Below are 13,876 nucleotides of genomic sequence, written 5' to 3'. Positions count from 1 at the left end.
CTAACGTAAACTACACTTCACAAATTTAGCCCTCGCTAAAGAAGAATGGGCAAGCCTAAGTAGACAGAAGAGAGGAATAAAAGGAAGAAAAAAAGAATAATGCAAGCCATGCAAGTGAAAGCATAGATGCATCACGTCTTACGACACGTGATATGCAAACGCGAAATATCCAGTGGAAATACATGCAAGCATGCGGCAATAAGCACTACGTGCACCCTGCATGCAATCGCAAAAAATAAATGATAAGAGCACACAAAAACAAAAAGCTCTTGAAAAAGTGTTCTTAGACTAGTGCATCTTTCTTGCCTTCTGCATCAAGTTACAGCTTGTGAAGAGTAAATAACCTAGCTGTGTTGTAAAGTTGGTGCTAGACTTGGACAGGCCCCCGAAACGCACTAAACACTTTTAAGCCATCAATCTCTCGAGCATGATTAAATGTTTAGATACACATTAAAGGAGAAGTCAATTTAGCTTGCAAGAAGCAAAATTACTGCACAGAGTTGTAATAGCTGCGCCTACCTTTTTCAGAAGTGTAAAATGGTAGTGTGGATATTACAAGGATCGAAGTTTGCTTTGAAGTAGTGTTCTTCCTAAAAGTTATCCCGTTTGTCACCACAGAAGACCTGTTAATTCGACTCTGGTTAACTTAACCATGAAGGCACCGGCCAGCATTCATGCATATCTATGGGCCAAAACTGTTGTTCTATACTAAAATTGGGGTTTGCCAGCTAATTTGAACTTGACTAGTCAACATGTGTGCACCTGACCCTTACGTTGACCCCAATAGCGACCCCTTCAGTGACAGCATATCTCAGCGGAGCTTAAGGGAGAGTTAACACCCACCAGCTCGGGTCTAAAACGCCTGCTTTCAGCTTGCCCAGAAAGATTTTGAAGAAAGAATGTTAACACAAAATGTCCAATTATGGTATTTACCCAATTTTAACATTTTAATACAGATTTTTTTTCCAGCAGAATTAGGCTAGAAATTGCCTGCACGGTGCAATCAAATACGAAATAAAAATCGCATTTGCAGCGTCTGTGTGCTTTACCACATACATAGCTGTACTGCAGCGAAGGTGACCTCCCATAACTGGCCACGCATATTAGACTCTTGCACATTTTTCTTGATAAAATATCTGGTAAATGCGAGATTTTTACTTTGTTTAGGAGCTTTAATGTGATTTATACGCTAGTTTCTTTTACTTTGGGCACATAAAAAGAATGCAAGCATTTGAATGAGGCCCATGTGAGAAACAGGCAAATACTACCAATAGACACCAAAGTGGTGTGTTTTGACATTTTTTTGCATCTTGCTAGACAATTCGATCAATTTTGCAATCAACTGCAAAAGTTAGCAGACCACAAGATCCGAGAAAATGTTGACTTTCCAAGCAGTTTATGGCCGCAGCTAATAAAACCATACAACAGTACATTGTTTACATATACTAATGCAGGCTGGTCATCCAAACATACCAGACTCCAAAAATATTCTCAAGTTCTCAAACCTCGTGGTCCATAAGCTTTTGTGGTTGACTGCATTCTAAAATGTACACAAAGCGTGACATTAGAGAAGGACCCTGCACCAGTAAGTTACGCTGAAAGTGCAAGTGTGAAGCCAAAATGCAGAGAGAGCAACAGGAATGTGCAATGACACACACAGTGTCAACTACAGAGTTAGTGTGGCAATAAAATGTTAGGCTCTTAGAATGGCAGAGAAAGGCACTCTTGGTCGGAACAGTAGGGCAAACCAAGAAGGTAACGGGCTCGACGGGATTCAACAAGGAAAGGGAGGAGGCAGGCGAGGGCCCATGTTTGGCTAGTCTCCAGCCATCTTGTGGCCTACCACAGTCATGCAAAGATGCCTAATCATCACTTTTTCATAGTAACAGTAGATCTTGCAAAATGGTGCAAGCCACAAAGTTAAAAAAAAAGATGCACCCAGACAGTCTATCCAGCTCTTCAACAATGAAAAGGCCGCACCTAAGTAAGCAGCTTGATTCTAACACACTACTGCGTGTTTCAGCAAATGCATCCAGCCATGATAAAGACTGTGACGTACATATAGAGACATTCACTTTATTTTTCACGACAGGTATTGCCAGTGAGATCTAATAATTTGAAAGTTAGACTTTGAAGCATGCGTTGTAACTGTAACTGGACATGATGACTGCTCAAGGTGTGCATCCATTCATAGTAGGAATTCCGAGACTAGCACCAGTTCTAAGAGATTCCTACTAAAGGGGCATGCTTTGAGTAGTCAGTCAATTTCTGCAATTACAACATGCACACTTGATAATATTCAAATTTTTAATTAGAAAATCTTGGTTGCTTAAGAATCATATCTACTGTTATGACAATGCTTATGGCCCCCCTGCCATGAATGATGTGTTGCCAAAAAGAACCTTTCTGCGTCACATAATTATTTAAAGCATTTGCTAAAACACAGGAGATGGCGGTGACCCTATAAGCGTCTCCCATAAGCACAAGGCAAGTGCATGCAACCAGCAGATGCTACCGCTTATCAGACATCCACGGTCACAGCACTTGGCTCCACAAGCAAGCTCGGTGCTTTCTCCGGAATGTGCCACAGTGGACAACTCCTCTGCTCTGCTTTGAAAACAGCCACTTGAGATGAGAGCACATCGCATGTGCATGCATTGCACTGGATCAAGAAAGAAAGAAGTAGCACTAACTGGGTCCTAGATGGCAGTAGGTCAAACTGACTAAAACGTGTGCTTTTCGTCAGTGAGTATGTGCAGGGTTTTGCATCTCTGCTTGCAAAGGCACAATGTGCACTTCAGGACTGCGCAGCAGATGGCATTCCAATCTTGTGCACCGCAGACACTGAGCAGCGATGGGAAACCACATGTAGCATTGGGCAACAATGCTGAGAGCCTCAATTCATTATAATACAAACAGGGAAGACTGGCCAAAAAGAAAAAGTTTTTTTTTTCTCGAGAAACATTCATTAGATGCAGGAAGAATTCCAGCAAGCCAAAACCAGGACAACTGACACACCAATGAGGATGGCCTACAGCAGCCTGCATTTATGTGCATACAGTTCTGGTTCTGCCACCACTGAAATTCTCCACACAAATAAGAAACACCGTACTGAAATCAAGGTGTTCCTGAGTCTATAAGTTCTTTAAGGCCAATCCAATGTCAATTACAGGTATACCAATAGATTTCATTAATGCGCCAAACATTTTATTCCCTGACACACTTGCTCAGGGAGGCTGTCAGACAATTATATTATTATTATTATAATACTTCCATCGTACATTTCTTTTTAAACTAAGGAGCAGGGTTAAAGAAACAAAGATAAAAACTCTGCACATAATCACACTCGCACAGCGCAGATACATCCACAGTGCACCTTACTGGTTTCGAGACTCCCCAACAGCGATTTGCACTGGCATGCAACCTAGGCTGTTGATATCAAGACAAGGGTGCAACACGCCAATCCACAATTGCAATCTTCGCCTTTGTGCAGTGTGCATGCCAAACACCCCAACCTGTACCCCACCCAATTCGCTAAACTCTTGGCCACCAAGTGAATGTTGCTCCCCATGTCTTTTTTTTTTTTTTTGAAGAGTGTGAAAGGGACTCCCACATTATAGCAGAGGGCAGAGCCAGAGACAGAAAAGCAGGTTAGTTGCATACAGGTACACGAGCAAGGCAAGAAAGAGAGAAGACAGGGGAATCATCACAAAGCACCAAAATATCACTGAAGGGAAGTGGGGGGGGGAGAAATTTCAGCACACAAGTTTCACAATGTTTCGAACACAATTGCGTGAGCAGGCAGCAACTTTCAATAAGTCTGCAAAACTGACTTCTAGTGCCACAAATGCGACATTCCTTTACGTACTCTGTTCTCTTAATGTTGTTTTTCTCTCTCCAGGTACTTTGAGGAGGAGAAGCAAATCAATGCCCCTGTCTTCCCTACTAAAACAGACTGCAAATAGGCTGCACCAAACGCTCTGCTTTGACCAAAAAATAAGTTGTCAACCAGTGACAAAAAAAAAAAAAAGTAATAATAATGATAAGAAAACATGCAAACACGGCACTTTCTCTTGTAATGGCCAAAGCAAAACACACTATCATAATAAGATAAAAGATTACCTCGCATCCCCTCCAGCAAATGACTAAAATATGATGCAGCAGCTGTATATGCAAATTAAAATTCACCTAAATTTGCCACTTGCCCAAAGTTGCCGCATGCTCACTACAAGAAACGAAAGAAAGGTTGAGAAGGCAGATGGAAATTAGTGTAATTCGTCAAGTCCTGGCTACCGAAGCAGTCCACTTCCTGCTTCAAGCTGTAAATTTTGCATGTGGCTTGGCTCAAAACAGGCAGACATATCAGAAGCCAATAAGTGTTGAATATGTCAGATAAGGGCCTTGTCTTGCAGTACAAGAATGCTCTTGCGAGTGTATGGGAACGCCAATCACAAGATTAGGCAAGGACAGCAAGCCCCAATGGTTTTTGCTTTGGCCATTAGCAGTCAGCTAGAGAACAGAATGCTTTAATGCAGATAAAACATGCAGCGCTGTTTTCTCCTGCTCCTTTAACAATCAACCGCGCAACGCCAATAGTAAGCGTCTACTAAGGGGGACATAGGTGTAGCTCAATCTTCACTGTTCTTAACCTAACCACTCCGACTCAATTCAATGCACCAATCTCGCATATGTAATCACAGTTACAGCAAGTCAATTAGGTCATGAGATCTTCATTGTGGAAATGACAAATACCTTTTATCGTGAACACTGCCCCAAGTATTACAAGAGACACACTCGTATTCTTTGCATGTATGTATATGAGCTCCTCCTCTGCGTTTCTTTTTTGATGCTTAGCGCAGTTTTCCGATTTAGCAACAAGCACTGTTATTCAGTCTGCTAACTTTTATAATGTTTTTCTTGTGTCTGGCTATATGCAACACCAAATCCCCAACACAACAATGTTGTCATCGCTTTTCGGTACAAACTCGTACAGTTTCTTCTCACTAGTCGTCATTACACTTTTTTTTTGTACACTCAGAAGCAACCTAGTGCTATGTCTACCAGGAGTATAAAATCAATGCTGCCCCAAATTTGCACTACAATGCTATTAAATTATGTTAAAACAAGAACAGTGATCCCCAGAGTAAGGCTGACCTCACAAAATGAATAAAATGTCAGTAAATTTCATGACTGCACATTCTATAAAAACTTTATGGTTGTTCAGTCTTGAAGATCCTATGTCCCCCTTTAAAAATTCTGCCACAACAATGTCACACGACCAAATTTAGTCAGTGCATGCAAGAACCTAAGAGTTTCATCATGTTAATTTGATATTCTGCTATCACAAACCTGTAAACTGCAGTGACAGACTAATTTACTGGTTAAGCAACAAAGTTCTCAGGCCAAGCAACATAACGAGAATACAGCTTCGAGAGAAATTGTTAGCACAACTAACGTGTAGCAACAAATGAATGGCCACAGCAATGAAAAACTTTAGACTTGGGCTTAGTTCAGTTATTCAGAAAACTGCTTTCTCGCCCAAGGAAGCATGCACGTGGCAATCAAGACGGCACCAGGACAAGACTGAATTAGAAAAAATTTCCAGCTACCTGTACCGAAGATATCTTCAAAAAAACAAGAGAAAGAAACACCACAATCAGTCCCGCAAAAACGCACTAAACATTCAACTAGAAAAGACTCACATTTTGTGCAGTGCACAAAGATGCAAAAGAAAAATAAAAGAGCACAAGGTTGCTAACATCACAGTGGCCTGTTCCCCCTGTTTTGATACACTACGATAGACCGAATGTTATCCCTGTGTTTTATCTCATCTTCGTTTATATCTCGTTTATAAATGGGCCGGAGACGAACTCCGGGCAGAACTCCGGGCATGGCCTAGAATGAAGAATGCCTTCTCTCAATGGAGAACTGCATTTTACAAAGATGTAAGAAGCTGTGAATAGACCAATCTCATAACAAGTTCCATCCTGCTGCAAAAAATTCCATTAGTTGTTCTTAGAGGTCTTTAAGGTAACAATGATAAGTCACAATTTTTAATTTGTGACTAACTGGCTTCGCACATGGTGAGGAGACAGAAAAGCAAGGACAAAAACACTCTAAGAGAACAGCAAGGCTGAGGTGTCTTTTTTTAAGTGTTCTCTTTATGGTGTATTACAAAACACATATCACTTATTAAATTTTTTTCTGCTCCACTTACCTTTTACTTAACTTAGCTATTAGTATATGTTTTAATTCCTGCAACTGGCTTACAAGCTAACAATACTTGTTTCAGATATTTAATAACAAATTCCATTTCAGTATTACACTATGGTACTTCTACCTGTTCACTGTTCTACAATGTCAATAGGTATAAAAGGCTAATTAAACACTTATGCTAATCCCCAGTCACATACCCATAGTTCGCGTTGAGCCCAAGTTTTGAAGGAACGCACCAAGGGAAACTGGCAGAGTCACCATGTCGACAGGGAAAATGCACATGCACTTTTAACATGAAGAGATTGGTCTATTGGAAAGGCCTGCCAGGAAATCTAAGTATTAAACCTACTCTCCAAAGTACCAGAATAAAAAAGAAACTGAGCTGGAGCCACTCAAACAAAGCACTTTGCCCACAGTAAACAGTAAAAAAACTTCACTAAGTGACCGCAACTTGCCAAAAGGCAAGTTGTCGCTTGACATTTTAGTGTGCTGCTGCAACTTGTTGTCATTTGAGCTTCTGTACTTGCGGGTCAAATGCTTCAATAAATGTGAGAGGAACAGACCACTGCTCAACATCTTAAAAATGCTGATCCCTCCACAAAAACAGTTTATTTGGCATTTTCATGTTACACAGCCCTGCAGTGGTGCTTGCTTGTCAACTAGAAAGTATACCGTATAGACTCATGTAGAGGCCGCACTTTTTTCCCAGAATTTTGATGAGGTACGACCCTTACACGGGACCGAAAAATTTGGTTCTGTCGTATCTATGGGCCGCTACTAGATGGTGAGAACTCAGTCATGGCATGCGGAAGTACAGAGTGCGTGAAAATTTGCAAACACACACACGCGGCATCACGGCACTGAACACGATTGCTTCTCCATTGGAAATATTTTTTTTCCATATTTTGGGCTGCCAAGTTGGGGGCGTGGCTCTTATGCGAGTCTACATGGTATATACAAATGCCTCCTGCACTTACACACGGCTAGTGCGCCCATCAAATTTTGGTCTTCTGTTAAACATTTTTTTTAGTTTTTTTTTCTGCAATTTACAGCTTACTATGTTCTGACCGTAACAATAACTGGTCAATGAATTCGCATACTGTGCACATGACAGCACGCAGCAGTACTGTTGGAAAGAAAAAGCACCACTGCAATATGCCATGTGACATGGCTTGGGCCAGGGACTATTACCTCGCCTTGATTTTCTTCTTGTCTCTGAATCACACGAGGTCACACTAGCACAATAAACGAAACAATATTGTGCTCTAAGCTTAATTGAGCTCTTTTATTATGCCTGACTGCACTTTTATTTATTTTTTTATCTTTCCACAAAACTTATCTTTTAAGTTACGTAATCTCATTTTCTGATTAGCTTAAAGCTCCTAAGATGGTATTCATAATATAAGATGCAGCTATGCTAGTAGTAAGCTTCTTGTCCCAAAGGAACAGTTCCTGTGGTGGGCGGTCTACAGGGGAAACTTAAATAAGCAAACAATTTTGAAGATGCTAGTACAACAATTTGTCATTCTAGTCTGAGGTTACGAAATTGCACAGAAAAAGCCCAAGTTTCAAAACACACCCACCTCACTAAGCAGTAAGCACACTGCATTTTTCAATTTTGTGCTGCACAAAGCTCTCTCTGGGAAACAGAGCAAAAACCATTTACAGTTTTGCAAATAACTGAACAACCTCAATGCAGTGATTCAAGGACATGCGTTATGGCTTTTTCTGTACAAGCTCATCACAAATGCCTGCAAGGTCTTATTGAAGTCATCTGCAGGCACTGCCCCAGCTGAAGAACACTGTGTCTAGCTGGCACACAGTGAAAAAATAAACAGAAGGAAGACTGAACTATACTTTGCTTCATACTTAAAGGGCAACACTGGAAACTATGCAAGTAGTACGGTCATAGAAGTCGCACTCTGCACATTTCACAGGGCAGTTGCTTTTCACTTGCGACAGTTTATGAAATAACCACTACTATCCCATACATTACAGCTACAACTTGTTAACTTGAAGTTATGTCGAATCATGCACCATTTGTGCTTTTCCAGCATGTGATGTACTACGTTTTGGTTGCGAATGCAAGCGTTGCAGTGTGGCCGCTGGCCACAGAAAAAGTTCACTCCGCTTATTCCATGGTAGGTGCATACCAAATATAAGACAGAGTTTCTTCGAATTACATTACACATACCTATATATTCTATATGCAACAATACTTTTTGGTTACAAAATTAATGCAGGCAGTGGGAAAAGCCTCTCTAGCCTTCATAGTGTTGCCCGTTATTGTCTTCTATAGACCATAACATTATAATAATAGAATGCAACTACCAGAATACTAGGTGCTGGGAGATCATGCCAGGGAAGCAACATACCTCATCAAAGAAAGCCTGTGTTTTACGCAGAATGTGCTTGAGCTCAGTCAGCTCAAGGTAGGTCCTCTTCAGTGCTTCAGCGTTGGTGTTCACCTCTTTCAGTTCATTCTCAAGCTTCTCAAATGTGGCCTGCACAGTCACAGCAATGAAAGACGTCAATTTAAGAAGTGAGCAAATTAAAAGCTTGGCATTCTTGCTGTGCATCCACTTTTGGGTGCAAGTGCAGGCAATGTGTGAAAGCTGATCCTAGCTGTAGAAGCTATTAGAACTGAATGTAGAATGTACCGTTGCTTACTCAAACCGAGCAACTTATTGAAATCAGCAGCACCGTGATGTTGCTTAGTGGCTTTCACGAACATTCTGATATATGCAAAATGACTCACGGGGTGTGAAAATGCACGTATGCAGATGGCCTCATGCAATAAGGCATCATAGTTTTCATAGGTCTGGTAGTTAACTCTGCACCTGCCATTGCAAGATTGAGTGCACATAGCTGCAAACTGTCTCTAGAAAGTAATATTGACAGCACCCCACACAAGAGCCCTGAAAATTTAAGAGATTTGTGAATTGCGGACTATGCTAAACAGGCAAAAAATTTTTTTGCAGATTATTATTAGCTGCAGTTTATTGGCACAACATTTATGGCTAAACAGCCCAAAAGCAATGATGATGAACTTCACTATAGAAAGAAATATCAAATAGTGCATTAGTGCAAAAGACAAATTTGAAGTAAGGGCATGATAAACACATTCATGAATTGGCACATACAGCTATGCCACACAGGTTGGTGTATCATGAAACAATAAGATGTGACTAAAGAAATCGGGCATATGGCTGTGCTATAGAAACAGGACAGGAATTCTTGTTTACTTCTTTGTGTTGATACAAACACCTCACATGATGGTTCGTGCATTGCTATATTAGCCAGCGTATGCCCACAAGCTGAAAAGCAGCTGCAAACCGATACTAAACGTACACTCCTGCATATCAAAGGCTAGTGCATTAAGTTAGAAACGGACAAGAAAATATTGCTGCAACTTTTAATCTGCCATAAATTCAGCAAGCTTATCGCCATTAAAACCAATGTAAACACACAGAAACAGTTTGCTGCAAGTTCTTTAAATCATGCAACATCTTTTTTGCATGCATTTTTAGACATACAACATATGGGAAATAAATTGGATTGAAAATGTAGGCACATTGAGAGCAGTGCACCCGGGCTTTGTGCTTCGCACATACAGGAAATTTGGATACAATCTTACATTACAACAATCTCTTGTTTTCACATCTGCACGTGCACGCCGAGATCCAATGCAAGATGGAAGTCTCTCTATAATATCGGCAACTACTTGAAATGAATGCATCAGCCGAACCAACCTATGCAATTAAATTTTGAAACGCGATAACCCAGTCTAATCATGCGCCACCATTAAACTATGCTCGACTTCACTTGATGCCCATTCCCTTGTTCTAAAGATGAACAATAAACTTAATTTCCAAATGTCAGCAACATCTACCAACATCTAGTGCTCCAATTCATACTGCCGTCTTTCTCTTAGTGTTAAATCTGTTATTTTGTATTCCTATTAAAAGTTTCTTAGCTTCTTTTCAAATATGTTACCTTCAAGTTTTGGTCCCATGAGACCAGGCGAAGCTGAATCAGACAACAGTAGATGATCGCTCACCTCCAAGTCGATCATCTCTCGAGGTTGTGGTGCCTCAGGGTTGTCGCCAATGTCCAGCATGGGGATCCCATCTTTCTTGATCTCCTTCTCCAGGAATCCTGGATCCGATACGGCAAAAATTATCGAAGGCAAAGTTGGCCGCACACAATGTCGTGGCCACAAAGATGTATGCAAGGCACGAAGCACTATTCACTGCCCCTCTCGTAAAAAGAGAAGAAAAAAGTTACATGTGGCTCGTCTGTAATAAGTCATCAATACAGGTACATTCTGCTAGAATAGTACAGCGCGACATGTTTGCATCCTGCTTAAGTTTACATACGTTACAAGAAACAAAGATTCAAAATTAGCCTGTACAAGGGAAGTTACTGCTTCCTCCGATCTCGTCAGACTAGCAGGTTCTATTTGAAGATTTTCACTTGTGATGAGACTCGAGCCACACTTCAAACTGAACTCAGTAGCTGCCAGATTTCGATTTGTGCAATTTAGTGGACCGCTCGAGGGCAGTAAATATGACTGACGTACACTTTCACAGCGACTCTGAACAGCGAAACAATCTCACGTGAACAAGACAGCCGACGGTTTGAAGGGCGGCGCGTGAACACGAAGGCAATCGAGTCACATGACGAGCTCAACACAGCTAGGCGCCCAGCAAACATGCCCATGAAAAATTGTGATGGGAGGTAGAGAGAGCAACTGTGGGTTATTACTCACGTAGCTTTCGCTCCATTTCATCGCAGCGACGTACTTCATTGACGAACTTTCGTTGAAAAGCGTTAACGTCAGGGTTGAGCTAGAAAGCGGCACAGCAAAATAAATATTATGGATTACGTAGAGCGAATACGATGAATTACCACTATATCAAGTGGCGTTAGCCGTAATCAGAGAGTATACTGCGAGGTGAAAGCAAACTTACATCTCGGAACTGAACCAATCCCAATTCGCCTAGCTCCGACACACAGCCGTAGGCTGCTTCGGACTGAAGGAACAGCTGGCAAAGCGTCATTTCCTCGCTACGGAAAAGGCCCCCCATCTTCCCGGCCTCTGAAAGAACTTCGCTGTTGAAACAATGTGTAAAAATTTAACAGGCGCCCAACCTAGCTCCTGCTACTCGCGGACACCTTCGAATGACCGAAAACAGCGACAACCACCGCACTTGACTAGGCTAGGCCCGAGTGCAGCCGAGCGGACCACTGCAGCACTGCAGCTGCTGCAACACGCATCCTCCCCGCGCAGGCCAACGCCTCACGCCTCCACGAGCCGGCTGGTCACGTGACACAAGTTTGTATAGTATAGGTGTTCTGTGGTGACTCGTAACGACGGCTGCGACGGCCAATGTGACGGCGATCTATGTGCCGGGTTGACCGAGGCGTTGAAATGGATGCTTGTGTGGCTGCGATTAAAATGTACGAGTGATCTACTTGGTAACAGTGCTTGGTTGAAAGTAGCCTTATCTCAGTTTCCACAATCCTACTATTTCCTACAGCACTGCATACAGTGAAGGTGAAGGTATATGCACTAGCGTTATGTGATTCAAAGGCTGGTCGAAATTTCCGGAGTCCTCCATTACGGCGTGCCTCATAATCAGAAAGTGGTTCTGGCACGTAAAACCCCATAATTTAATTTTGATTCAAAGGCTGCAGCGGAATCATGCATACCTTTTAGCCATCCCTATTGAGGCGAGAAAGATAAATTTTATTTACAACACGATTTACAAGCGGTGCTCGATTTGCATTTGGACCCGTTGCCGGTTTGGGGTAAATTTCTCTTGTTGACTTGGTGGAAATTCCTTATTCGCTGGTGACTGTCCTTCCTGCCTTCTAGCCGCTCTCACGATGAATGAGGGCTTGCTAGGGCATGCGTGCGTACATCATCATCATCATCATCAGCCTGGTTACGCGCACTGCAGGGCAAAGGCCTCTCCCATACTTCAACTACCCCGGACCCCGGTCATGTATTAATTGTGGCCATGTTGTCCCTGCAAACTTCTTAAATCTCATCCGCCCACCTAACTTTCTGCCGCCCCGTGCTACGCTTCCCTTCCCTTGGAATCCAGTCCGTAACCCTTAATTACTATCGGTTATCTTCCCTCCTCATTACATGTCCTGCCCATGCCCATGTCTTTTTCTTAATTTCAACTAAGATGACATTAACTCGCGTTTGTTTCCTCACCCAATCTGCTCTTTTCTTATCCCTTAACGTTACACCCGTCATTCTTCTTTCCATAGCTCGTTGCGTCGTCCTCAATTTAAAACCCTTTTCGTAAGCCTCCAGGTTTCTGCCCCATACGCGAGTACTGGTAAGACACAGCTGTTATATACTTTTCCCTAATACTAACTCTGCGTAAGTCAGAGTTAATTCATTCTGCGGCAAACCTTACTTGAAACTGTTCGCCGTAGAGTACGCCACTGAAAATACGAAATTTGCGGTCTAATTTGCCTGTTTTTCGAGTAATTCGCGAGAAACAGTGCCGACTCTCCCATTTGATTAGCATTTTCTTCCGTTGGAGGTGACGCGTATCCAACGTGATCATGTATGACCGGTCGTCTGTCGTTGGTACCGGCAAATACCGGGAAAAGAGCAAAATAATGCACCTCCACTACCGCTTGCTACCATCGTTTTTCAACAAGTCTTGTGTGAACCTGCAGTGCGGTTTGCTCTCAAATGAAGCCAGAATATGTGACCTCATGCAGCGTTCGTACCTGTAGCCGTGCCACACTTCCACGGTCGGCGTTACGCTATGACCACGTAACTGGACAGATACCATAAGCGGTCTGAACCCGTCTTCCCCTTCGTTACACATCTCGCACACGCCAAAAGGAAGGTCACGCAGATGCGATTGCACGACGTTACAGTGGAACCACGGCTGTGTTGCTTGGAACATGCTTGGCACCCAAGAAAAACGCCATATAAAACCCGAGTACTCCCATTGCGTTGGAAGACGTTCATGCATTGAAAGAAGGCGGGTCGGGGCCGACCTGCAACCAACTTCCTTTTGTTCAGAAGTCAGTTCGGATCACGTGGTTCGGATCGTCAGTACATTGACGAAGCCGCTCTGGAATGTCTATTCAGTTAGCGCGACGTTTTTTGAACAAATGGAGATAAGTCGGTGCCGTAGAATCCGGCCCACCGAGCGCATTATATGGGCCTTATTGGTTAGTAACCTACGGAAATCTAGGGCCTGGCAAACGAGTGTTGTCATGACACTGCAGCCTCCCTACTTTAAAGATATCCCTGCTATCCACAGCCATCAGAACATCTAAAGCGGCGGCACCCGCCCCCTGAGGAGGAAAAAACTTATTTTGCAAAGGAATTTGGCCCCTCTCAGGCAGAACCACCTAGACTAGGAGGCCCCCTGGGTTACCGCACGACCCCACTGCACTCACGCGTTCATGTTTAACATGTTCATGACGCTGGCAGCCCGGCTGGCGGCAATCTTCTGCCTTGCCCGGTCTGTGGAGCGTACCCCAACCGGCATGTCGGGGGCTGGGTAGATCACCTTATCTGTCGGACAAGTTTATTCTACCTATCGCAATAAATATCGCAGCACGCGCAGTGTGAAAACCACATTGAAGCGAGGGCCACTTAAATTTGCTTTCTTAT

The 13,876-nt window shown here is 42.8% G+C and overlaps 1 protein-coding gene across 4 annotated transcripts in view; it reads right to left on the bottom strand.

The window, feature by feature from the left end:
- The window catches only part of Vha100-1 (V-type ATPase subunit a family protein Vha100-1), a 42,294-nt gene extending 30,772 nt beyond the window's left edge, over window positions 1-11,522 (bottom strand). For 2 of the 4 annotated variants that reach the window (XM_050178170.3, XM_050178169.3), the window contains exons 1-4: window positions 11,190-11,521; window positions 10,988-11,066; window positions 10,277-10,374; window positions 8,592-8,720 (exon numbers count right to left, since the gene is read on the bottom strand). In XM_050178170.3, the coding sequence (XP_050034127.2) occupies window positions 8,592-8,720; window positions 10,277-10,374; window positions 10,988-11,066; window positions 11,190-11,306 (423 nt within the window). In that variant the 5' untranslated portion in view covers window positions 11,307-11,521. Of the gene's footprint in view, window positions 1-5,609; window positions 5,625-8,591; window positions 8,721-10,276; window positions 10,375-10,987; window positions 11,067-11,189 lie in introns of all 4 variants that reach the window. The other 2 variants (XM_055070838.2, XM_050178168.3) reach the window with 2 other exon arrangements.
- Window positions 11,523-13,876: the final 2,354 nt, after the last annotated feature.

Source organism: Dermacentor andersoni, chromosome 5 (genome assembly GCF_023375885.2).
Source record: "Dermacentor andersoni chromosome 5, qqDerAnde1_hic_scaffold, whole genome shotgun sequence".
Taxonomy (NCBI): domain Eukaryota; kingdom Metazoa; phylum Arthropoda; class Arachnida; order Ixodida; family Ixodidae; genus Dermacentor; species Dermacentor andersoni.
The sequence above is the reverse complement of the archived record's forward strand: the minus strand, read 5'-3'. Positions and strand labels throughout refer to the sequence as shown.